Below are 27,763 nucleotides of genomic sequence, written 5' to 3'. Positions count from 1 at the left end.
GTTGAGAAGATTCTGGGGCTGCCCTCAGGCTAAGCAGGAATGAGTGCCAATCAATTAACATTACTTTCTGAGGGAGAGGAAGAAGGGAGAGGCGCCAGGCATGTGTCTTTCCTGAGCAATGATTTACTCTTGTTCTTGTTTTTATTGTAATGAAACACGATGCTATAGGAATGGCATTCTAATGGAAAGATAAAGCGTCAGAGTCATCAGAATGCAAAACAAATGCTCTGCTTTTAAAGCCGAACATTGGCCCCACGCATCTACTTTGGTAAATTCAAGAGTACTTAAATGACCATGAAGTAACACTTTACAATTCACTACAGGGCAGGATAGAATTATTTTGTTTGTCTGGTGGCAATGTTGTATGCTTTTATATATATTTTTGATCTCATCAAACTATAACAAAACAGCCTGTCTCGATGTAAAATATTCTTCAATAGTCTTAGGAAGGAAATATTTAACCTTGAAATTAGTCTTTTTTTTTTCTCCTAAGACTGACAAGGAGCAATTTACTTAACCTATAAAATGAAAACTATGTTTCTTTCTACCTTAAGTGTTATTTTAAAGATTATATTACTTAAAGTTAATTCACAGGTAACTACTTCTCCATAAAAATTCTGTAAGTGATGTCTATTATTTATCATTTCCATAGTAATTTTGTATTATGTTCCTTCATTGTATTATCACCATGATAGAAGGATTTAATCACAGCGTCTTTCATGGTGATTATTTCCTATTACATTTTGATGTGTGTTTTCCATACATGCAAGTATCATCTCTGTGGAGAATTATGAATAACATTTCAGGGGAAATAGGCAAAATTTGTGTTTTCAACTGGATTGTAATAGAAGTTTTGAGCTCTTTCTGTTTGCTTTCTTTAAACAGGCTTGTTCAAATGTTCAATGCCTATGCTGGGGAAATGACTCAGGAGTTAAAAGACACTTGTGGTCTGGCAGAAAACCTGGGTCCATTTCTCAGCACCTACATGGTAGCTCACAATCATCTCCAACTTTGGTTATAAGGCCTCCTCCTTCTTCCCTCTGTAGGTACCAGGAAAGCACATGGTACACATACAGACATGCATGCAAAACGTTCATAAGCATAAACTGAAAAGGAGTCTTTACTTAAATACTCAGTATCTCTTTGTCCTGATTTCATTGCTATTTGAGCTTATTGAATGAATTCACTATCATAAAGAGAGCAAGGTAAATTTGTGATACACAATTAAAAATGAAACTGGATAAAGAAATCACTAATGTTAAAAAATGTTGAAAGAAAGATGGAAGAAAGGAGGGAGGAAAGAAATCCAATTGATGACGTTTAGATGAAAATATATTATCTGAAATATATGATATAACTAAATTTAAAAAACAGTAGACCAAGATATTATTGTCATTGAAAATCACTGTGTAATGTAAAAGAACTCTTATCCATAAGGCAAATTCATTAACAGAAGAGAAAAATTAAATGAACAGCACATAAGATAAACTTGATTATCAATTTTAAGTAACAATAGAAAGAGCCTAGAATGGAAAGCTACTTCCTAAATGAGAGTGAGAAAGCTATGTTTATATATTCATTTAATATATATAAAAGTTAAATAAAAGTCCAAGAGTCAATACAGTAAGTGTAATGGTAAAAAAAATGCTGCGGATTACCTGAGGGGCATAGCGGCAGAAAGGCTGCAGGCCTGGAATGGCGGCAGTGGACAGTGGGCCATGAGACCACACTACAGGTCCCTGAGCTGTGGCAGGCAGCTGACAGCGGGTCTTGAGACCACATCAGGCCTCAAAGGCAGCCAGGTCCCAGGCAGGAAGCTGCATGGTGGGTGAGAGATCAAGAGGGATAGGCACCTCATGCAAAGTGAAGTTGGATATTTATTTGGTGGGTTATGAAAGGGAAGGAGAGATGGGGAAAGAGCAGAGGGAGAGAGGCAGAAAAAGACACAGAGACGGAGGAAGAGGAGAAGTGGGTAGAAGGGAGAGACTGAAGCTGCCTCTTTGAAAGAGATGGAAAGGGAAGAACTTGGGCTGCTGGCAGAAAGGAAGATCTGCCTGCCACAGCAGTTAATGGAGTGGGTGTGGGCAGGGCTTGTCTCTTAAAGGGATAGGACAGACCATTACAATAAGATATTCCTTATGGAAGATATTGATCATGATTATGTGTTTGTAGCTAGGGATTTAATTTCCTGTAGCAACCCAGTGCACAGATTTCAAAAGCAAAATATCTCAAACTATTTTTGAGATGGGGAATGGAGAATATAGGGGGAAACCCATTGATGACAAAAGCTTGGTGATTGCTTTTTCTTTAACTAAATATCAAGAGACAGCTCTTTTCTGAGATAGCAATGCAATTCAATGTTTTAGTAAACTTCACACTCTGGTTCAGCCCTTTCTAACATTGAAGGAAATTGTGCAATGAGACAGTATTACCACTGAGCCTGGACCCCAGTTATTTTGAAGTTTAGATCAGTGGTGTATTTGTAATACCATATTATGATTATTAGAAATACTTTGATTTTTGCAGGTGTACTCTTAATAGCCATGTATAGAAGGGCAATGTCAAGGAAACTATTAAGAGGAAAGACCACATGGAGAAATTGGCAGTACTTTTCGATGAAGGAGGTTTTTTGAGAATTGGCATGTGGGCAGAAAAGATGAATTAGCAGCTCAAAGCCCATGTTACTCTTTCAGGAGACTTGAATTTAGTTTCCTGTACCTCTAGTGGGTTGCTCGCAACTACCTATAACTCCTGAAATTCTGATACCTTCAATTGAGTTTGAAATTAATATGGCATAACTGCCTTCTACTATAAAACATATCTGCTTGACATAATCATTATGTAGAATCAACAAAGTAAAAAGTACTGTTTTGGTATAAATCTTTTAATTACACAGAGAGTGGAGTTCGCCATTTCTTGAGGTCCTCTCTGATGAGGTCTTGGTAGATATCATCAAAGTCAGCTTCTGGGAGAGTTTGTAGGATATATGTAAGGAATCCTATCTCACATATGACAACCACTTGGTTATTAGTTGTGACATCTCAAATGCGTTACCAGTATTTCTCACACTCTTGCCCTAAGCAAGGCAGACAATCAAAGCAAACAATGATCTTTTCCCCACCATTGCTAGCAGTCTGGCCATTACAATCTCCAGCAAATCAGAAGGGATGGGTACCACATAGGAATGGAAGAGTTGTTAGAGAACAATGCTAACACAAAAGACAAAGTTAAATAATCTACCATAAGAAAAATGTGAGTTTTCAGTAGTCAAGAACCTTTAAACCAGATGGTATACCATAAAACAGATAGATTGTCTGTAGTTCTTATTTGATTATAAGCTAACTTGCACCCTCACTTACCATGTCTTCCCAGGTGAGTTTAAATTTTTTTGTGAGTCATGGCCTTGACCTTTGTACTTTGTATATTACCATTTGTATAACTGGTTTTATTTTTTTAAAAAAATCTGTTGATGGAGTGAATCTTAAAATCTGATTAGAGTCCATTTTCTCATCTGTATATCAAGCACGTTACTTTCTGTGGAATCTCACTTTTCTTCATGGTTTCGTTTATGTTCACTGCTTTTCCACCATTGTGATTGACAGGACCCCCCAATAGCCAATTGCAGAGCTAGAATGTGATCAGCCATACAATGAAACTTCAAATGATCTTCTTTTCAATTCCTCAACTAAGAATGTCAATGCTGTCAGTAAATAATAATTTGCAAGAAAACCAAACTTCCTGTTGTACTTACATATGGGGGAGAGGCTTTCTGAATTAATTATTGAGAATTGTGGCCTTCTGACAAAGATTCAGCCCTAAAATCCATATTATTTGAATGTTATATGCATTCTATACTTTTGCTTGCTGATAGTCCAGGTTGGCTTTGGCAGAGAACAAAATGAAAAGTAGAATTGGAATAGAACATCACAATCAAAACATGAGATCAGACTTTGGGAGACATTTTACTTTCCAAAAAAACAATTCATTGCTTATAGCAGAAAGTCAACTACTTTAGTATGAAGACATGGATTTGAATAGAGCCTGTATTGATATATGAATATTTGATCCTGGAAAAGTTCCATAAGCTCTCACATTCTAATTTTCAAAGCACTTATTTTAGAAATGACAGTGTTACCTGACCCCAGCGTGGTTGTGAAAGTCTAAATGAGAAGTGAATGTAAAAACATTGTACACCCATAAAAGATGTTAGGCACATTTATTCTTCCATTTGCATTCCAGCTCTTCCATGACTCCCTTTGCTGACATGTCACTATCGTTCTATGTGCCTATTAAATGTCAAAGGAGAAAGCAGAGACATTTCTTTATAAATTTAAAAACTCGGTTTGATAAGGTACGAGAGAGTGGAAAAAGTTAACTTTGAATAAGAGCCTAATCATGAATAAGCATGCACAAAGCATTTTGGTTAACCTATAGAATGCTTTCTGGTAGCAGAGAAAGGTTCATGTGTGATTTCCAACCTACAGAATATACAACACAATTCGAGATTACACGGCTCCCCAAACCACATGGTTCATGACAAAACCAGAAAGAGTTCAATGTGCTTCATTTTAAATCCAGCCTTTTTTCTGCTTGGTCTTCATGATTAGAGGCCTTGAAAAATGCATTATAGATTAAAATCATATTTAGTAATTGAAGATATAATTACTTTGTTGACCATGGGAGAAAAAGACAAGAAATAAGTTAAATATTTATTGCTATGAGGGCTGGATTGGAAAGTAGGTCCTTGCACAGAGATGTCAGCTCCTTGGGATCCTGTCCCTCTTGAAAGCTATTCTAGGTCTGCCCTTGCCCTTCCAAAGCAAGTCTGGAAGTCTGCCCATGGAGAAGTCATTGCTCCTGTGACAACGTGCCACCAAACCCAGTGTTTTATGTTGCTTTTGTGGATCCAAATTCAGGTCCTAATTCTTGGGAGATAAGTGCTTTACTGACTGAACTGTCTCTTCAGCCCAGGTTCAAAACCTTTAAATACACCATGAAGACTGGTTGGAAATTAGCATTGAACTTATCTTCAATAACTTTTTTGTTTCAGAACCCCAAACTACACCTGTTCCCAGCTATCTTTAACAAGGATAGCTTCTGAGCCAACTCTAGGACAGTACCCACGCTAAGAGGTTCATGGATTTTCTCCTTAATCTGTCCAAGAAGCACATAATATGCATATTTTTTCAATTATTTTGCAGATGAACCACATGCTGGAGAGTGGTAGGTTCAAGATGAAACCACAGCCAGTGTGGCGGGATGCACATTTTACTCTTCTGTGTCTTTATAACCTGACACTATCTGAGATCCATTTCTTGACTGTTGATTTTTCCAGTAGATGGCATTAGGAAGCTTTTTCTCCATTATTTGGTCATTAAGATTGATTAATGCAGCCCCTTTGAAGTACATATTTGAAGACCTTGCCCCACCCATTTCTGGATGCCTTCCCCTTTTTTTTCTGCCTTCGCAACTTTCCTTAACACATCCACCAGATGCTTTGTGTTGAATTATAATTACTGGCTTATTTGCCCTTCACAAATAAACTGTATGCTCACTAAAGACAAAGTCTTGCCTTGTTTGTCTCTGCATACCCACCACTTAATATTGTCCCTACCACATGAATGCCACCACAATTTTAATCTAACCAAGTGTCAGAATATATTTTAGGCCATGGCGTGGCTGTTGCGTACAATCCTGGAAATCAAGGCTGTCAATGGTGGGCTAAATCATTCTTCTGTAGTTTCTTCGGTGATTTATTCTTTTGTTCAATTACTAGTGTAGCCATTGCTTGAAGGATCGGGGGAATTTTTGCTTAGTATGAGAATATTTTTTTAAAAAGTAGAATTCTCAGTTATCTGTCTCCTTCTTCCTCAGAGAAAAATAACCAAGTTCTGTTTCATTGTGCAGCATCCTCTCCAGGATTTATGTGTCAGTCCTGGAGAAGATCTCGGAGTTAGTGCCTAGTATACTACCTCTGTTGCAGCTATCTTCCAATAAAGCAGAGAGAGCTCCAAGCTGCACGGGAGATCTATTGCTGCCATAACTCTCAGCTTATCCTGCACCTTTCTTTTTGGCGCTGACCAGAAAACCGAAAATATGAAACTTTCTATCCTGCACCACGGTTCCACATGAGGGCCGTGAATCTCCAGCCCCCCCTCAGAAAACCTACTGCTTCTGATAATCCTGCCCACTAGAAAAATGACCATCAAGGACACCATTATTTCTGATTATTAAGAGTGAACCTTATCACCGGAATGTAAATAAATGTCTATACGGTTCTTGAATTTCTCCAACTCTTCAAAGAAGATGCCCCGTAAATAGTATCATTATCAGGAGCTAAATCTCGGTCTTGTAACTGGATACATTTCCTAAGCTGGTTTTAATTGCTCCTAGAAACTGCTTAACATTGTAGATCAATCTCTAGATCTGAGATGACATTACCGTGGCAAATTAATTATTAATACTCTGATCACTCTATTTAGACATTAATAGTTTTCATTGATCAGCACATCCTGTTTATCCAAAACGCCCTAATCGCCATTCATGTTATAAGAGTATCTGAACATAACCAATTAGAGACACAACTCCCTTTCAGCCACATCAGCAGATAACAGGTCAAAGGTCTCTCTTGTCGTCACAATGTATTATGTCTGGTTCTATCACAGCAGGAGCTATTTCAGGCTGCAAAAGGGATCAGTTCTCTAGGGACTGGAGCTTCTCTTCTATTGTCTTTCTGGCAGACATTAAGGTTGTTCAGTGACCAGGTATAGTAAATTAATCCGAAGAGCACCTTTACACAGAAGCCTGTATTTGCTCATGGTGTGTATGTCATACACGAGAATGAGATGAAAAGCCTCAGGTTAATGTCAATAAAAAATACACTCAGGGTTTCCATGATGCATATATGCATTACATTTATACATATATATGGATTGAGGCTGCAGTAGTCATCATATCTAATAACTGGAGGTACTTGATAGTTTTCAAAGTGGTTTCTTAGTCTTAACCAGGACAGTTTTTTCCAAAGCTACCTTCACAAGATAGCCAAGAAATACTTAGGACTGCATAGTTAGTTGCTGCCAGAGTGCCAGTTTCCTGACTCTGGAGTTCGTTGTTTTTGTTATGTGGTTGTCAGATGTATAGTAAGAGTCATACTCAGCCTTCAGAAACGGGGGTTGGCGGACTCCTCACCTTGCTAAGGGCGTTCTAAGCCAGATAGTTTCATCCTTCCACAAGAAAGGCATACTGTACAGTCGATGAAGATGTGAGTAGCTGTCTCCACTGGAGCGCAAGCTAAAGGCTAGAAACAGCATGTTGTTTATGTAAACAGGTCCCTTGTATCTGGAAAGCAGATGATACTCCATAGAAGTATCATGCATGACTGCCTGCATAATGTATGGGAGAATGTGTGGATGAGAGAAACGCTATGAACATGTATGTAGTGATCTTCTGGTAACAGAGAAAAATTTGTTTAATTTTTTTCTCTCAGATTTATTGAAAAATAACATAACCTAAGTAAATGTCTTAGTCAGGTTTTGGATTGCAGATATAGAATACCATAACCTTGGGAGAAAAGTGTTTCAGAATACAGTTCCAAATCACAGTCTGTCGTTGAATGAAATCAGGACAATAACTCGAACTGGGCCAGGACGTGGAGGCAGGGACTATTGCAGAGGCCATAGAGAGGTGCTTTTTACTGACTTGCTTCTCATGGCTAGCTCAAGCTGCATTTTACAGAACCCAAAGACCGTCTGTCTAGGGCTGGAATCACCCATAATAGTCTGGGCCCTTATGTATCAATCACCAATGAAGAAAATGTACCATAGGCAACTCTGGTAGGCACGTTTTCTCCCTTGAGATTTCTTCTTCCAAAATAACTCTAGCTAGTGTCAAACTGACATAAAACTAACTATCACAGTGGATATAGAATAGAAATTTTGAGATTATGAAATCATAATGCATAGAGTCTTTTGCAAAGTCACTGTCTGTAGCCTTTAGTAGACAGGTTCAAATGCAGGTAATGTTTACGATTTCTATAATCATCATCTGTAGGTTCTGACTCAGCAGTTTTTACTGACGGCCTAGGACACTAACTACAGTTAGAAAGTTAACCCCATAAGTGTTCATTTGGTCCAATAGAAAAGAAAATTTCACTTATTGTGCATTTGTAAATTAATTTATTCATATTTTTAGCATTTTATACACACACAACTATAATATATTCTTATTAGTCTTATTCCCCACCCCATCCTCTCTCACCCAGCCCCTGACTCTATCATTCATACCAGTCCCATTCCAAGATTCATGACGTTTGATTTGACTTTTGGCCCACTTATTTAGAGCCATTTGTGTGAGCATTGGTTGAATTACCTAGCGGGGTCATTGGTGGGGACAAACTAGAAGGCAGTGACTCTCCTGTCCCTTAGTAGCTCAGTACCAATAAGTCAGTCCTTCATTCGTGTGTGCCTGAGTTTCAATGCAGAGCCAGTACAAATATTAGCAGCTGCTGGGAGTTCCTGAGCTCACGAGTGTCTCTTGCCTAGATGGAATTTTACAGCTCATCCCACTAACTTCTTGCTCTTGTGTCCTTTACATCCTATATTTTGTAAAGTACTCTGAACCTTAGAGGAAATGTAAATGTTTTGTTTACTGAATATGTCTGATCTTATCTTAAAATATTTTAAACTGAATGCCAATCATTAAAACTTGATCAGTTTTCAAAAAGCAATGTTTTTCTTTGAAAAGTTGTATGTACTTCTATAAATCTGGGCCTGGGCCCCACATGTCCTTGCTCTGATTGAACAGGGCATGGACAGATCTGCCCCTCTCTGCCAGGAGGTGTCAGGGCTCTCCATAATGTCAATGCTTTCTTAACTTGACTCATGCATTTGTTTATGTAGCTTTTGAAAGGTTCACAGAATAAAATGCCTATCTTTACTCCAGAATTCTAGTTTAAGATTTCTAGCCAGTGAAAAAATTATTGTTATTGTTTATCTAAGGGAGATGTTTATCAGCAGATGATTTAAGAGTAAATTCCTTTTTTAAAAAAATCTCTCCATACTTTGTATTTAGTTAATTTATTTTACAGTGTTAGATAAAGCTACGTTCCTACAAGTAGATAACACACAGTGAGCCTATCCCCCATCACCCGTCAATACTACTCCTTCTCCCTGTTTCCCTCACATTGGTTCCCTTTGTCTTTCTAGGAAGCTTTGTTTCTACTTCCATGTTATCCGTACATATGTGATTTTAAATCTCAGTGAGACAGGATCCATGCATAAAAGAAACAAACTTATCTTTCTGAGACTGAGTTAATTTACTTAAGGTTGTCTCCTGCTGTATCTATTTTCCTGTGAACAGTATAGATTCTTCCTTCTTTTTTAAATTTTGTCTTGGTTTTTCCATTCCCGTCCAGTTGACAGCAATTCATAATTGGGAAGATATATTTCAATCGACACTGGAGCTGTGTACCTTAGTTGTCTTTAGTTTTGCCCCATTTTTCTTCAGTTCAATGAATCACCCAAGGCAGCTACTCAGTGTAGAAAAGGAGGTTTGTTGTAACTTTTAGTTTTGGAAGCTTGAAGTCTAAGCAGATTTGTACAGACTCTGGCAATAACTCTGAGGTCACTGGAAGGAAGGAATACATGCAAGAGAAAGAGAAGACAGTAACTAACAGGAGCCAAGGAATGAGTGAGTCAGGGCTTTCTGTCATAAATCACTCTTGCAAGGATTCATGGGTCCCTTGAGAGTTTACTTTAATCCCTTTCGAGGACATCTCCTTCAAAGGCATAATCAGATCCCACTGAGTCCAGCCTTTCTCAGATCTCATTATCTTACTTTATAACACCCTATGCCAAGCCTCTTGTACGTGAACCTTCCAATAGCATATTCAAAAAGCAATATTCATATTGTAGCACAATTTTAAAAAAGAATGTGGAACGCAGAATGAATACATGAATTGGCAGAGTAATTAGAGTTTTCACACGCACTTCCATTCTAGAAATTCAGAGTTCAAATTGAGACCTGTAAAAACTCACATTTTTTTATCTCATTCTTTGGATATCTTGCTATTTAATGTTTTTGAATTTACTATTTTCCAGGGAAAATAGCAAAACAAGATATGAAAGGACAGAGAACAATCTGTCAAATCAAGATCTCTTCTACTGCCTTCAAGTTAATTCCTTCCTAATCAAGAGAGTTTCTTATTTAGTACCAGGTCTATACAGGGGCATACTAGGCCTGGCCCTTACCTTTGCATCGTTTGAAAGAAAGGAATATGAAGTGGGTTAAGCATGTTCATCTACATTTGTAATCCCAACACTGAGGAGGCTGACCCAGGAGAATTTGAAGCTGAGAGCCAGCATAGGCTTTATAGAAAAACCCTATCTCAAAATAAAATAGAAGTAGGATGCTTTTACTGTCTTCATATTTATAATTCAGTGTTCTTTCGTTTTCTTCAATATTTTCCACTAGCAGATTTATACTTATTCAATTAAAGGCAGATATTCAGAGACTGTAAGGAGACATGGATCCAAATCTCACTGTAATGTCTCTTCTTGTCCACAGATTAAAGGTTGCACAAAACTTAAAAGGAGCAGAAGCAGCGGTTCTATTCACTTGTTATTGGACTCGAAACTCCTTTGACCTCGGAAACTGAAGATGAGGTTGCCATGGGAACTGCTAGTGCTGCAATCATTCATGTTGTGCCTTGCAGGTAGAGTGTCATTTCAAAAGTTTTTGATTTAAAAGTGCCACTGTATTTCACACTAATTCAAAAGTGGGCCTTTGCTTTAGACAGCGATGGTAAAATCCTAATTGTGCAGGTTACTGTGGCTAGCGTTTGCTGACAGTGGTGAATACACCTTCTTGCCAGTCTTTTACTGGCTCTTTTCATGGTGCTCTGTCCAGACATACACAGTGATGTTTCATCTGTTGAACTTTCCCTTTACAGCTTTTTAAGTCATTATTTAGTTTGAACATTGCTTTTTTTGCTCATCCTGGGTCTCAATTGCACGGAGATGTTAGGCAGTAAATCTAATGATACAGTCAGAAGTGTTGCCTGTTTGCTGTCAGTGGATGGGATCTTATCTGAGTAGTTCTTTCAATTCACTCCATCTTATTACTCTATGCTTTTCGTTTCAGTGTGCCTATAGCCTCTAATAACCAGAAAATAAAATACAGAGGGTAATACTCATGGGCAACCACTAGAAAAGGGGCTTTAAACATTCAAACATATTGTCTAGGACTTTTTCAGTTGTCTGGGTGATTTGAGTACCTAACATGTGTGATTCAGGAGTGATGCATTGTAAGTCCATGGGAATTGTTTCCTGGCTTGGATTGGTACGCATCTTTCAGAGTCTTTTTAAATGATTTAGATTGACCTGATCTGTTGGTCATAGTGTTAATTCCTAGGACATGTGAATATACTTAAAGAGTTTTTGTTTGTTTGTTGTTGTTTGTTGTTTTGGTTTTTTTTGTGACATGAAGTCCTGAAACAAATAGAGCTTTTGAATTCCTATTCTTTAAACAATTTATACATTTAGATACTAGTGGGTAACTTTGGGGAGGCCCAGGACTATAATCCCAAGCAGAACATATACAAGTACCATGTTCTTGTGTTTGTCTTAATTTACAAGTAGACAGTTTGCCAATTCGAGCAAATACAGCACTGGCATGTGTGGGTCTCTCCCTTCATGGCAGGTGCTCTACTAAGTACTTGTGTTTAATCTTACTTCATTCTTGCATTAATCCTAGGCGGTAAGTATTTTGAGGGGTGTTTTTATTACAATGGTGGAGAATATTGTCGATCCATCAAGAAGTGGGGAAAGCCACTGAAATTCATAAATCCTGTACTTGAAACTTCTATATCTCAAAATCCAGACTTGTCTTGAGCATCATGAATTCCATTATTTTAGTGGCATTTTCAGCTTGGCCAGTTCATGATTAAAATTCACCCTTGAAATTGTGCTTTTCATTCTTATTTGTTTTGGAACTTCAAACTATCAATCATTTCTGAATTGTTTAGTTTATCATTTTACTAGCATATTGGTTGTTTTAATTTGTTGTGGTTTATTTATATTATTTGGATACAATTTTCTTCAAATCCAATTTTAACATTCTTACTTAGATTGAATACACAACATGCTCACACTTCCATGACTCATGAACATTTTGTAATCTTTTTTAGAGATTATATTTATCTCACCTGTATGTTCAGAGCCTAAATCTTCAACAATCTCAACATTATAACACAAACTGTACACATCAGCTGGTTTTCTCTGGTATCTAATTCCCGAAAGACCTTGATAGAGGTCTTGAAACTTTTGTTTATTATAGTAACTCTGCACAGATAACTTCTAAGCTATGTAGGAGTGAATAGACTTCCCAGTTTTAAAAGCAGAAATGTATACATTTAGCCTAGTGTTCTTGAGGCGATATCAGGAAATTAAAGGCTGTAAAATCAGAAAGCTACACACCTTTTCATTTGTGTTTTGAAAGGCTTGAAGTCCCAATCCAATAATGAATATATTAATATTCTCTTCCCATATACCTCTTTTGGGGTATATAAAATCAAGCTATGATTAATGTTTTTGTTTTCTTGCTATTTGCCTTGACTTCATTAATTTCTATAGCACTCAACACTCTCAATGCTGAACAGATTTCTTTAACTGCTCATTTTTGTCTTTATATATATATATATATATATCATCCATATTTTTTATGCTTCTTTAGCCTTAAGTTTCAGAATAAATTTGGCAAGAACAGTATGTATGCTTATGTTTACTATAATTATCACCTCTCAAATATCTCCTTTCCTGATCATTTTCTGTTCCAAATATATCACCAGGCTAACTGTGCCTAGGAGGAATCATTTAAGACTCAATAATTGTTCAGGGACACTGATTGGTGATTTTTAGTTCAGTGTGTTTTCTTTCTTTGTTTTTATATCAAATAATAGTTTCACTCTCTGGTGATGATTTGGTAATTCAAAAATGCAAAAAAAAAGAAGAAGAAAAAGAAGAATACCTGTATCAATCACCTAAAAGTTAAATGAAAAAGTAATTGACCTTTACTTATGTACCTCTAAAGCCACTCAAATCTGCGGTGACAATATTATATTCTCTAAAGGAGCAAGGAAACTGTCAGATTGTCACCACATAATCAAGAATAGTAGTGACTATGAAAGAACTAGCATATGCTTGTTCTCTGTGTGTATGTGCATATATACCTGAACCCAGAGTGTTTCACATTTTGTATATAATTTCATGGAGTTTTAGGATCATAATATAAATGAATCAAATTAAGATATGTTTTAAAGATACAGATTCATGCATGGAACCACAAACTGTTCCCCTAACATTCACTTTTCTTGTCATACAAAATAATACCATTTATAATTGGACTTTAAGACGTCCTTTTGTCAAGAAAATACCTTTAACATACCTAAGATTTGGTCTCTATTATTATTTAGATATGTCCTACAATGTTATATAATCCATGATATTTTCATGGCAACTATAGATGAATTAAAATGGCATTGCTCCTTTTTGCTCAAAGCTTTTACTTCCCCAATTGCCTCAATTTTCTTCAGATTACTTATCAGCATCTGCAGAATATTATTTTAGAAGTGTGTTGTTTTAGAGGAAAATATTATCTGTATTGGTATAAGAATTTTTCCTTTTAGTTCATTGCTTTATACCCAGCATCTGGAGGCATAGCATATATGGCCTATATATATTCAATATATATAGCATATATTCAATGAGTGGTCCATACTGACAAGTCACATAAAAAAGACTGAGAGAGAGATGGAGGAGAGAGAGAGAGAGAGAGAGAGAGAGAGAGAGAGAGAGAGAGAGAGAACCAAAGCACATATCTCCAATTCCAGGATCTTTTGTAGTTATGGGATACCATGGGGGGCTCTGAAATTGTCTTTATTATAGCTCAATGAATGAATAACCTATGAGGCTAACCCCTACATGTATTTTTAAATTAGAAATGAATGTACAAAATATTAAAATTGCTAGGGATTGTTTGGTCCAATAGCCCTTTACCCATTCTGGCTTTGATTATAGCTCTGGTGGTATTTTTCTATAGTTCTCTGCCTCAAGACATTCTCGCACATCATAAGCCTGGAAAACCATGAAACTAACCCTCTCCTTGGGGGCAGTCCTCAGCCAATGGAGCATGACAGTCCACAGATAAATGACTAAGTCTTCTGTTATTTGGAGAGTTGATTCTTAGGCAGTCTTTTCTTGCAGTACCTTAGGGATCCCCAACAGGAAAAATCCCAAATGCCCACAGTAGCAACTTCTGCCTTCGTTATTTACTCTTGGATTTTGGAATTGCCTCCAGAAAAACTAATTGTTTAGATATTCTTCTCTCAGACTCAGCTTTGGGAGACTGTAAGCCAATCGTATATGCACAACAATCAATAGAGACAGATACTTAATGTTGTCCATATCAGTGACTAGGAAGACCCAGAAAAGAAGCAGAAGCACAACCTTGACAACTGGCAGAAGAGCTGACATCATATGTTTATACATATATGCCCAAGCATGCTTATGCTTCAAGAAATCCATGCACATATAACATCATAGAGTTAAATCTATAAGCATCTAGGTTGTGCAACTGGATTGTGCCAGTCTTTTTGTTGTTTGCTAGTGTCATTGTTTACCAGATGTTTGACAAGCCATTTTGCCTCTCATGGATTCAGTTTACACCTCTGTGTAATGAGAGGCTGGAACAGGTGGTCTCTAAAGAACATATTTCAACTCCAAATATTTATGATTTTCTCCATGCTCATGATTTGAATACAAAAATGTATGGTGATTTGGTTAGAACCAAGTCTAGGATTTCAACTAATATGAAATTTCACACAGGTCATGTGCTTTACAATGTGTTCCTAATTCTGTTCATGTTGGCAGGGTTTGAAAGAAAGAATAAAATGACTGGCCCATATGTGATGTGCAGCAAGAGGTGTGAAGACTTAAAAAAAAAAACCCTCTGTGAATGTGTGTAAAAATGTAAGCATGGTACAGTCTTAGATCATCTTGATTTCAGGGAGGCTAAATTTATTTTCCTCTCAGTTTGCCATTTACCAACTTCAGCAATTGTCTCTTTTGAGAATTTTGTTGATTTGTACACACACATACACACACCTATGCTGCTGTTACATCTGACTGTAAGTGATAGAGAAATATCCTGGATAGTTTATAGGAGAAATACTCTTATGGTTAGACTCAGATTGGTAGGTATTCATAAAACTGGAGAAAAGAGTCCCCAGTAGAATAGTGAATTATAGGGATGCAGTTCAAATATGTGATAGTAAAAATGATAACAAAAGGTCAACACCTGGATACAAACACACAAAAAGAAGCCCCAGGTGTGTGCAGTGGCAGGGAATTGTCTATGGTTTGGGCTCCTTATAGACCCTATTTGTTACAAGGAGCCCACTTATTTTGTTCTGGCTGCTTAGCCCTGAAATAATCACACAAATACTGTATTAATTAAATCACTGCTTGGTCCATTAGCTCTAGCTTCTTATTTGCCAACTCTTACATCTTAATTTAATCCATCTCAATTAATCTGTGAATCACCACAGGGTTGTGGCCTACCAGCAAAGTTTCAGCGCATTTGTCTCCACTGGCAACTCCATGGCTTCTCCCTAACTCCACCTCCTTTCTCCTAGCATTCAGTTTAGTTCCCCTGCCTACCTAAGTTTGCCTTATCAACAGTCCACGGCAGTTTCTTTATTCACCAATGGTATTCACAACATACAGAGAGAAACCCACATCACCTGAATGTAAAAATACTCAAATAAGGTTATCCATATTTGTACATAGAATCTGATGGTCACACTTTTTGCCACTTTATCAACATGTTACAGAAGAGCACCAAATCATAAAGCATATTCATACCTCATTCTTGCTTTATTATATCTCTACAGTCTCAATAGGAAGAGATTTATACACAGGCATGAGTGGTAAGGCTTGATCTAACAAGACAACCAGGTCTATTTTACTCTAAAAGACTTTCCAGTTTTCTCAGAAATAAGACAGAAAAAGAAGCAATAACCAAATAATTCCAGTTCTAAACAGATACTGGGTGGTTTGAATTAGAAATGGCCTCTATAGTCCTAGCCATCTGAACACTGGAGTCCCAATAGTTGACACTGTTTGAGGAGGTTTAGGAGGTGTGGCCATACTGAGGAAGGATGTCCCTGGGGTGGACTTTGAGAGCTGAACCACATCCAGCCTACTCTCCCTGCTTTTTGCTTGTGGTCCAAGATCCAAGATGTAGTTGTCAACTCCTGCAGCAGCTTCTGTGCCTGATTCTAGCTGTCATGCCTCTGTACTGCAATAATGATAAAATCTTGGCCGTTTAGATCTATCAGTGCAAATAAACTCTCTTTTCTGTAGGTTGTATTGGTCATGTTGTTTTATCACAGTAATAGACAAATAATTAATCTAGATGATAAGCCTACTGTTACTTGTGGTCTCATAGAAATATATATTTAATTAAGATCAAAAGATAGCAAATTGGGTGTTAATTTAGTCACTTCAAACAGAGTCCTGCAGTGGCATCTTAATTGATTTTTTTTCTCTAAGAAAGTATGTTTACAATCATGTAGATAGAATTCTAAGCTGAGATTCCTGATTCCTCTGTACTCTCTCATAATTGGCTGTGACATAAAGCACAGTTAGCACAAAGACCAAGCCCAGAAGAACACTAATAATTATATTAAAAGAAAACAATATCTCCAGTGATAAAGAATTTAATACACAAAGAAAATATATTTCCCAACCAAGAAAATAGAATACTAAAAAGAAAAAAAATTGAATGATGAGTTTTATATTTAAATAATTTCACAATGAAAAATATTAATTATTAGTAAAGATGAAGTAAATAGATGAACCAGCAGTGACATTTTTTGCCCCTAGGCACCAATATATAGCAGTAGTCATATAAAAAAATGTTAGAACAATCAATATAAAACCTTTCATAAAGCAAAGTCCTTAATGACTTCATTAGGTATGCTGATCCAGACTAGACACCTTAACTATAAATAAGAAAATTTACTGAGAATGTCTATGATATTCATGAGTTAACAAAAAAGGTGATAAAAGAGTAATAGGTAGAATAAAATAAAACTGGAAGAAAAATAGACAATTAAAAATATCAACATTAACAAAAATATTAAATGATAATATTGAATAATATGCAGTTAATATCAGTTGATCAATGCTTCTTGTTGAAATGTGAATCAATAATGCTGCTCATTCAAGATACAAAAACTGTAATAGTCCCTAACAGTGAATTTCATTCCAAAAAAACAAAACAAAAAAAAACTCAACAATAACAACAAAAAACCCAGCCACCTTGATAGAGCTGACAGTTAAGAGAATTGATTCTGCAATTACTTAACTTTTAACGTTTCTTAGATATGCTATCAAGGGTATCCCTTCCCTAGGTCATGGGTGGTACTATTATTATTATTTTATATAATTTATAAAGTGAGCAAAACTATTAACATTCCCTCTGTTTGTGACGACTGGTCTCATGTTTATTTACTTTGTCTTTGATACAGTTTGAGTTTATTACATTGCTAGTGGCATTTAGTATTCATAGCTTCATCCAACATATGTTCAGTGACCTTACTAGTGCTGAACTCTAGGAAAGTAGCTTGGTTATAAATTAAACCATTCGTACTATGTAAATGATGATGATGATGGTAATGATGATAGTGTTGGTGGTAGCCCTGGTGGTGATAAGATGATGAGATCATTGAGTCTAGTGATCAGTCTCGTGGAATACAGGTTTCTGGTCCTTCTTAAAAAGTTGCAAGATTAAGTACCCAGGATTTATAGCACATCTGTTTCTCCAAATGTTTACAATGTGACTTTGCATAGTGAAAACATGGTAAATATATATGAGTATTAAATACTAAGGTTGTATTAGTGTGGGGGGTTGTGGGGAGTGTGGGGTGTAGAGACTCAGAACAGTGACCACCTTCATACAGATAGCAAGTATCTGATGCAGCTTTGAACACCCTCATCATAAGTATAAGCATCAGAAGCAATAGAAGCAGCAGCATATCAGTGGGCATCAAATGTTTTTATGTAGGCGAAGAAACATTTTGAGTTACCCTTTTACCATTTAGGACAAGTACCAGTTGGAGACATTCACCTAGGGCTGGCACTAGGGATAAGCTAATGATAAATTTTATCATTGGATTCCATAAATTAGTTAGGTTTCAAGAGTATAGAAATTCAACCAAAATGGTTAAAATTCCATAATGATGAAGATTTTTATATGGAAGCATGCCATGAATATCAGTATCACCCTTGCTAACCTTTTTCACTGTTTCTGACCCAAAAATGGGTACCATACAGCCCTGTGATGTCAAGTTGTTATGGAATACAGAATATTATTTCTTAATTTTAAATGGAAATAGACATGTGTTGTAGAATATTTAGATGGATCCCTTGAGCATACACATTGAAAGTAATTGCACATCGTTTTAGTGGATGATAATATATGTTATTAGGTATAAATTCTGTACTTTGGGAGATGAAATAAGTTTTCATAGTTTACAAAACCCCTAGTGGATTGCCAGATTGTTCCATGTTTTCTCGGTGTAATCAAGCTTACGTTCCCTTAAGGAAGATGGCATTATTTTGTTTTGTAACTAACTGACTCTGAGGGCGAGAGCTCACTACCTCAGATCCAAATTAACTTACTTCAAATGTTTTCATTTCTAAAGCAGTTTATAAAGTGTCATAAAAGAAACGTTCTCTAAAATTTCTTAAGTTATGTTTTCACATGATCTAGGGGCTCCCTAACATATGAAATATGACCAGTACAAACTGATCCACCAAAAAGCACATGAACACCTCAGAACTGCCCTCAGGGATTGCTGCCAACTGTGGGGCCTGAAACAACAGGAAAATGCTGTTTTCTGTTTCTTAAGGTTGAAAATTGGAGCTCAAAGTGCCTGGAAGTTGTATTTTCCTAGATGATGCCCCTAGGTATGACACCAATAAAAGACCTCTGATATAATTCCACCCAGGTCTAGTTCATAGAAATGATAGGTTAAAGGGATCACTTGCAGGACCATGGGTGAGTTAAAGACTCCAAGTACCTGTTTCCGTGAAAAAAATTGCTGCAGCATGGGGAAAGGCCCACATCAGCTGCATCATGGAGCTCCCTTGTACAGAGGCAGCTGCCCAGAGGCTCCTCTGTCCCAGCAATCACTTTTATGTTCATATGCATGAGGACTTGTGATCCTGGTAACTTTGCTACCTGATTTTATGTTTCCTTAGCTCCTTGAATCTATGATTTCCTCCTTCTAGGAATTTGGTTCATACCACACGACTACATCCATTCTGAGAATAGTAGACCCTGTCTTCCCCTTCCTGGTATCTGGGTGTGACAATGATCCTAAATAATTTGTGGCTTAGGGATACATTGCTGGTAGTATCTGGCCCCATTTGTATCTCTCTCTCTCTCTCTCTCTCTCTCTCTCTCTCTCTCTCTCTCTCTCTCTCTCTGTCTCTCTCTCTGTCTCTCTCTCTCTCTCTGCTTAGAATGTTGAATGCAGAGCACCTCATTAGTAAGTTATATATGATCATGTACTGGAATTGATTTTTTGGTTTATGTAAAATAAAGCTTTGCCTCTTTCATTTTTCTTTTGCTTTAATGTGGGAACTTGGGAAACTTACAAGTGCAAACATGACTCGTCTTGAATTTGTAATGAACAACAGGGACTTTGAAGATAAAGACTTTGAGAAAACCATAAAGTGGTTAGAGAGATGGCTCAGTGGTTAAGAGCATTGACTGTTTGTTCTTCTAGAGGTACTCAATTTGGTTCCCAGCATACATGTCAGGTGACTCAAAATTACATGTAACTCTAGCCCCAGGAAATATGACATTGACTTCTGAATTCTCTGCGTATTTGCACACACATGAAAAACTCTCATAAAGATACATAGACATGGACATACATAAAAACTAAAAATGAATATTCATTTAAAAATAAAAAACACATGAAAATATTGTAAACTGTGGTACATGTATATGCATCTATAAATGGAGAGAGGATTTTAATCACAGCTTCGTGGAGCACCTTCATAAAGTAAAGAATATCTGTCTCTGTATAGCAAAATTGTAAAATGGTGAAAAACATGAGTTTTCAGGCCCTTTCCAGAGACATGTGAATAGTACTGAGAAAAAAAATAATCCCTATTGTTGACGAAGGTTTTCGGTCCCACCGTGTCCTGCAGTCATTAAGTCCCAAACAATCACACAGAGGTCTACATTAGTTATAAACTGATTGACCCATTAGCTCAGGCTTCTTATTTACTAATTCTTATAACTTACATTAACCCATAATTTTTGTCTGAGTTAGCTATGTGGCTTGGTACCTTTTTTGGCAAGGAAGTCACATATTGCTTCCTCTGAGGCTGGGTTACAACTTCGGACTTAAGCTTCCCTCTTTCCAGAATTCTTGTTGCCCCACCTATACTTCCTGCCTGGCTACTGGCCAATTAGCATTTTATTAAAAATAATACAAGTGACAGGATAAAACCATTGTCTCATAGCACCCTACTCAAAGTTCAGAGCAGTATCATTTAGAGAGGGAGGAACTCAGATACTTATCATCTGGCTAAAGAACAAATAAGATACAGTGGGCCTATATAATAAAACATTGTTTATTGATGAAAAGTAAAAAAAAATAGTGTCATACATGTAACTTCTTGGAACAACCCTGTAAGCATTATTCTTAATGGATAAAATCATACCCAAGGATTTTATATAATAATACTCCATTTACTTGAATCCCTAGATATATCAAACAACAGAGAAAGTAAGTATGTACTTATTTAGGATCAGACTGGGACAGATTTAAAAGACTGATACTGTCTATGTGATTTCTTCTTAGGATGATGGGATTAATCAAGGGTTAGAGAGTAGTTGGGGAGATACAACCCAAGACTTAACTGTGCATTTCATAAAACTGAATTGAATGTTGTTAGTAGTATCAATAAATTTGTCATTTAGAGATAGCTGACCTCAAGCTGTCTTCTCTTTCTCCATAAAATTGCCCTTCCTTTGTGTATGTGATTGTGGATGGAAGAAATCTCCCAAGTCCCTACCACTTGATGAAGTGCTAAACTGATGACTACTGAGAGATCAAAATTCAGTCTTACCCAGGGATTAGCGCTCTGTTTGATTATCCAATATCAATGGCCAGTGCTAATAAACTATTCATATGAAAACACTACATGGACTCAGAATGTGTCAGTTGTGCCTTCACATGTATACATACATGTAGCAACAATAATTAAAGAAAATAAGTCAGATAATACATGAAAGTGGAGGGAGGACTTGGTGGCATAGAAAGGGTACAGTGGAAGAGTAGAGGAGAATGTGATAACATGGAATTAAAGATAATAAAATTCTATCATATACATATAAAAATACCATAAAGAAAACTATTATTTTATCCAATTAATAAATGCTAATAAAATGAAAATATTTTTAAAGAGTTGTAATAACTCTTAAAATCCATATTGAGTTATTAACATGCAATATAAATTTCAATTTTGCCTACTAGAAGGCTATAATTGTCAAGAAAAGATGCTATGCTTCCCAGGGAAAAGTCACTGAAAATAGATGAGGGTTTTTGCTTGCTCTCCATTCTAAAATCAGCCTCACATTCCCCCTTTCTCTCTAGTGGAAGTCTCCCTGCTCTTATTCTCGAGGAGGAATCCCAGAGGGCTCCTCAGACAGTTCATTATCAAAGAGACAGTTGCTTTTCTCCTTGACTGTTGTTTGAGAAGTCATACTTGAGTGTAGAATGAAGATGGATGAATCATTTACTTTTTTCCTTTTATCAATAAAGTAAATGTTGTGGGTTTGGAGATTGCTAAGTGGTTAAAAGTACGTATTGCTCGTGCAGAGTTCCCAGTTCTGTTTCAGCACCCCTGAGGTGGCTCATAACCCTCTCTAGCTCCAGTTCCAGAGAATTTATGCCCTTTCCTGACCCCTGCAGGTACTGGGCACATACATGGCGTGCATACATACATGCAAGGAAGACACTTATGTACATATAATACAATACATTAATATATAAATTAAAAGTAACAAAGGTGTCACTGTCTTTTCAGAGTCTCTGTTCTCAGTCATTCTCATGATCAGCTTCAGAATTGTGAAGTCATGTACCTATGCCAGGGCTCTTACTTCGTAGTTCATTTCACTGATGCATTTCAGAGTCTTGCAGAGGATGAGTGAGAAAGCGGGAATGCACTTTCCACAACCCAGTGTGCTTTCCAGTGTTCCATCATGCATCTTTCTGGTTTGATCTCTTAAGGTTCACCATATGCACACTATTACAATTAATGTAAAACACAATTAAGCTCCCTAGTTTCAACCATTTTGTTCCCACTTTTGTACCACAGAGTAAGATGCACAACTGAAAGCCTTCTGCTTTTGTTAGAGTAGAACTAAATGTCAAGCAAGTTAAGGTAAATGAAACATAGAAGAAAACCTTACTCTCTACTCTGTGTCCAAGGCATTTTGAAAGTCCGGTCAATGCTTGACATAGCAATCTCAACGTGATGCCTCAGCATTAGAAATTGACAGATTGTCAAAGATTTGGGCTCACATAGTTCTGCTCTCCCCTTATAAAGATGAAAAATCTGCAAAACAGAAAAAAATATTGCTTATTCTCCCAAGTTTGCATGGCCAACTGCTTTCATACCTAGACAATAATATTGGAAATATTTAATTTAGTTTTATCAGTGCATCAATAATTTCCCATGATTTGGAGTTTGAGTGCTTTCTTGTTGCTACACACCACAGATAAATATTTATGTAATAAACCTTTATGTTATAGGCATATTGTATATGCCTTTTTCAGCAAGGCAGTAGCATCTTGCTTTCTCTGTGTCTGGGTGATGGTTGCAGACTGAAACTTCCCTCTTCCCATAATTCTCATTGACACGCCTCTGTTTCTTGCCTTGTTGCTGTCGCCCCACCTATCCTTTCTGACTGGCTAATGGCCAATCTGCATTTTATTAAAAATAATACAAGTGACAGTATAAAAGACCATTGTCCCTCAGCAATTGACCAAATTTATCCTAGAGGACGGCAGCCTCAGTTTACCAAGGTCCTTCTATAGCATCAAAACCTTGATTTGTCTCTATAGCATAGACTTAACCTCCGTGTACTTAATGTCTGCTCAGCTCTGCTATTTGCCTGTTTCCTCCTCAGTCAGTGATCTGCTGCTTATTAACTAAAAAAGAAAAAAAAAAGAATGATGAAGCTGTGTAGATGTTCCCCGTTTCCCTTGCTTTATTTGTTATACATAGCTAACTACAGCACGGTGGTCTCAGCTTTTCTCCAGGGAGACATTCCTCCCTTGACTCCCCAGCATTTTATTTCCCTCCGAGTTGTTGCCTTGTTTTTCTTTCCACCCCCTGCTGCAATATTCATTATCACTCCCCCTGACCTACACAGCTAAGATTTTCTCCCTCCTTCCTGTACCCCTTTCCTTTCCCACTCTAATTATATCCTGCCTTAGAATACAGATTTAAAGGTAATGAAATTGTATTTAAACACACCTTGGAACTCCAACTGTTCACCTCCCTCTGAGATGAAATGAGTAAAGTTTCAATTTATTTGCTTAAAATTCACTAGAGTAATCTGTTCATATATGGCAAAATGTTTCATATGTATTGTTTTCTATGCTCCTCTGAGAAAACATGTGAAACAACTCTACTACATTCTTGTCTCCAGAAAAGATATTGCCCTCCTCACAGTTATGGAAATTATGAACATTCAAAGAAGCGAGCAAATCCAAACTAAATTCCCTCTCTTCTCTGAGCAAAAGGGTAAATATTAAAAATGCCGCAGTATTTGTCAGGGTTAACCATTTCCCGCCTTAGGAAACCTTGGCTGTGATCCTCTCTGAAGAATTCTGCTGCACTGTTATGACTTACAGAGGAGACAGGTGACAGGGGGTGACTATGACAGGGGCACAGGAGATCTCTGTAAAACAGAAACGTCCAGTGAAGCTCAGCGCTCTTTCCCTATCCCTTTTTCTCTCTTCAGTAGAGTTCTGTAGGCACCATCCCAAAGAATCCCTTCCCACACTGTGATATTTACACTTGCATTGTGATGTAATGTTTTTCCAATTGGATTGTCTTAGCATTTCTGTTGCCATAATGAAATACCATGACCAAAGCAACTTGGAAGGAAAGAGTTTCTTTGGACTATTCTTCCACACCACTGTTCATCATAGAAGGGAAGTTAGGGCTGGAACTCAAAGAGGGCAGGGTCTGGAAGCAGGAGCTGATACAGATACCATGGAACAGCACTACTTACTGGCTTGCTTCCCATGGCTTGCTCAACTTGCTCAGGATCACCTGCCAAAAGGTTGCACCCACACACACACACACGCACAATGAACTTAGCCTTTCCACATCAATCACTAATTGAGAAAATGCCCAATAGGCATGGTGTCTTCAGCAATATTTTCCAGGCCTGGGAGGCAATCAAGGTAATGGTAGTAGCTTATATTGTTTTGACTAATTGCCTAAAACACCCCCAACCAACAACTTAAAGGTATTTGTTCATATTTATCCTCCTGTTTCTTTTTATTATCCCAATAATAGCAATATTCTTCAGTGTACAAATATTCCAAAACATTTCCCCCTTTTTGTCTAAATAAAAAGGGAAGATTTTAACTCTATCATAGTAAAATTATACACATTAAAAACAATTATCCAGCTAAGAATTACGTTCACAATATTCAGTCCATTTATACTTGGAAAATTCAGAGAATTTAATATTAGATATTTGAGATTGATATTGGAAAACTTCCTGAGAAGTAAGGATGTGGCTTTTCTTACCTTTCTTCTCCCCTCACCCAGAATGCCATATGGACAACTTCAAAAGGCTAGATATAAACTGTAAATTAAACCCTGGAAAAGTAAAAGTCTGGCATGTAACAATGTTATGACTAGAGGCCTTTAAAGCATACAATGTTTTCACATAGTGCTGAGAATTTTTGTCAGTAGTTTTATGCAATTCAACACAAAGCGGTTCTCAAATTTTCAGGACCCCTATTGGCTTTTAATCAAACAATTTGTGAGTTTCTTTGACTGATTTTAATGTCCCTTCAAGTGTCTATTTGTTCACAAAGCTGCTAAAACACTAGCTAATCTCTGTGTTTGACTAATTACTTCTGTTGTAAAATAAGTCCAATGTTGCAACATGAAATATCAGAATTATGGAATCTTTACAAGAATGTGAGGATCATGCCAGTGGTCCAATAGTACCTTTTCCATTATAAAACAGTAATACAAAATTTCCAATTATATATAGGTTTTTAGATAAGAATTTTTGAGAAAATTTACCAGATATTTTTATTCAGATTTCGCTCAGGAAATTGCTGTCAAAAGATGTCAACCTTTCGAAGATTGTGGAAATCTTATTGATTATCAGAGTGGAGTTAACACTACCTCCAACAATGAAGAATGTTCCCCTTCCCAATATTGCCCCCAACAAATTGCCATTTGTTTTCTTGATGGTAGCCATTCTAAGGGAGGTCAGACAGAATCTCAAAGTTTTAATTTTACTTTTCATGTTAGCTAAAGATGTGAACAACTTTAAAACTTTTATTTACCTGTGTTTCTTACTTCCAAAAATGATATTTCCAGTTAATTAACACAATCATTGATAAAAATATTTATATGGTTGATATTTGCATTTAGTTGTGATTAATATACAATAGCTATCACCCCCTGTCTGATACATAATTGGCAATGATCTTTTCCCATTGTATAGAGTGCCTTCTCTTTCTGGTGATTATTTCCTCTGTTGTAAAAATGTTTTATAAATTTATGCAATGACGATTGACAATTTATATCTATATTTTGTTGTGTACATGTCCAATTATTTTGCTGGCATTCTTTTCTTCCTCTTTTGTGGAAGAGTTTGAGGTATATTCATATGAGCTATTCTTTTTTTTTTTATTGAGAAAAGGAAAAAAAGTTTCCCCCTCCTCCCAGCCTCTCATTTCCCTCCCCCTCCTCCCACCCTTCTCCCCTGCCCCCACTCCTCTCCCCCTCCCTCTCCAGTCCAAAGAGCAGTCAGGGTTCCCTGCCCTGTGGAAAGTCCAAGGTCCTGCCCCTCCGTCCATGTCTAGGAAGGTGAACATCCAAACTGGCTAGGCTCCCACAAAGCCAGCACATTACGTAGGATCAAAACCCCATGCCATTGTCCTTGGCTTCTCATCATCCCTCATTGTTCACCATGTTCAGAGAGTCCGGTTTTATCCCATGCTTTTTCAGTCATAGTCCAGCTGGCCTTGGTGAGCTCCCAATAGATCAGCCCCACTGTCTCAGTGGGTAGGTGAAGGTTTGTTAGAATTCAGTAGTATAGTCTTTGAATCTTGCACTTTTGCTTTAGAGGATTCTTTATTAGTCTTTCAATTTCATAATATAAGATTCTGCTTGAGTTTTTATATTTGCTTGATTTGATTTTAGTAGGTTATAATGTTTAGGAATTTATCCATTTCTTCTAGATTTTTCAATATAATTAATAAACATTTTTAAAATATTCCCAATTAATTTTATAATTTCAGTGGAGTTTATGTTTAAAATATTATCAACTGAATCGTCTTTGTCTTTCTTTCCCTTAGATTTGCTTTTGGTTTGTCCATAATATTTGTCTTTTTTAGAGAACCAACTTAGATTTATTGAACCTGTATGTTGTATTCTTAATCCCCATGTCATTAATCTTTGCCATGACTATTATTTTTTCTTAACCTCTGCATTGGGCTCTAACAGATTCTTACCTTTCTGAGACCTTGTGAATTCATTGTTACATTATTTATTTCAAATCACTTTGAATTTTTGAAGAATCTACTTGGGCTTATGATTCCAAAGGATTAGAGCCTGTTATAGAAAGAAAGCATGGTAGAAGAAACAAGAATCTGACAGCTCACACTTTGAAACACAAACACAAAGCAGAGAAAGTGAATGGCAATGTTTCAAGTATGTGACATGTGACCTCTAGGCACTCATTTTCTCCAACAAGACTGTACATCCTAATTCTCCTCAAACAATTCTATTAACGGGGGACTACACATTCAAATACACTAACCTGTGAAGTATATTTTTACTAAAAAATAAAAGCTCTACACAATAAATTTATTCCAAATTTAAATTCAGTTTTTCACACCCTTGATAATGTTCTAAAGTCCAAATCTCTTCTTAGATTCCAGGAAAACTCTTAATTTTATCCCCCTATAAAATTGAAAGGAAGATAGAAACCAACCAACAATTATTTACATACTTATTACACAAAGATAGAGAATATTCATCACCTTGCCACTAGAGAGGAATGGGGGCATAGTGAGAAAATACTGGCCCAAAACAAGATGGGAACTTGATAATTAGCTGCAGATCCTGTAGTTCTGTGGCCATTGTCAAATGGTTTAGATGACTCTGCCTCTCTTGTTCCTCTGCCTACCTACATCTCTCATTCTTGGGCTGGTTCTAATCCCCGTGTGAAGCTCTCCTTGGCAGAGTCTGGTGGAAATCGCTTACAGATGTGAACTTTCCTTTTAAGACAAATTTAATGGTATACCAAAGATGCTAAAAAACTGGGCAACAATTTCCATTTGAAACTAGTAACTTTATTATTTCTCATTATTTTTTAAATGTCTCCTGTTCATAAAATTATATTTCAG

At 36.8% G+C, this 27,763-nt stretch overlaps 1 protein-coding gene across 5 annotated transcripts in view; it reads left to right on the top strand.

Annotated features, from left to right (window-relative positions):
* Cntn4 (contactin 4) overlaps nt 1-27,763 on the top strand; it is a 998,986-nt gene that overhangs the window by 479,312 nt on the left and 491,911 nt on the right. For all 5 annotated transcript variants that reach the window (XM_075983304.1, XM_075983301.1, XM_075983302.1 and 2 more), the window contains one exon: nt 10,567-10,714. In XM_075983304.1, coding sequence (XP_075839419.1) covers nt 10,660-10,714 — 55 coding nt within the window. In that variant the 5' untranslated portion in view covers nt 10,567-10,659. The remainder of the gene's footprint in view (nt 1-10,566; nt 10,715-27,763) is intronic.

This window comes from Microtus pennsylvanicus, chromosome 8 (assembly GCF_037038515.1).
Source record: "Microtus pennsylvanicus isolate mMicPen1 chromosome 8, mMicPen1.hap1, whole genome shotgun sequence".
NCBI lineage: Eukaryota > Metazoa > Chordata > Mammalia > Rodentia > Cricetidae > Microtus > Microtus pennsylvanicus.
The sequence above is the reverse complement of the archived record's forward strand: the minus strand, read 5'-3'. Positions and strand labels throughout refer to the sequence as shown.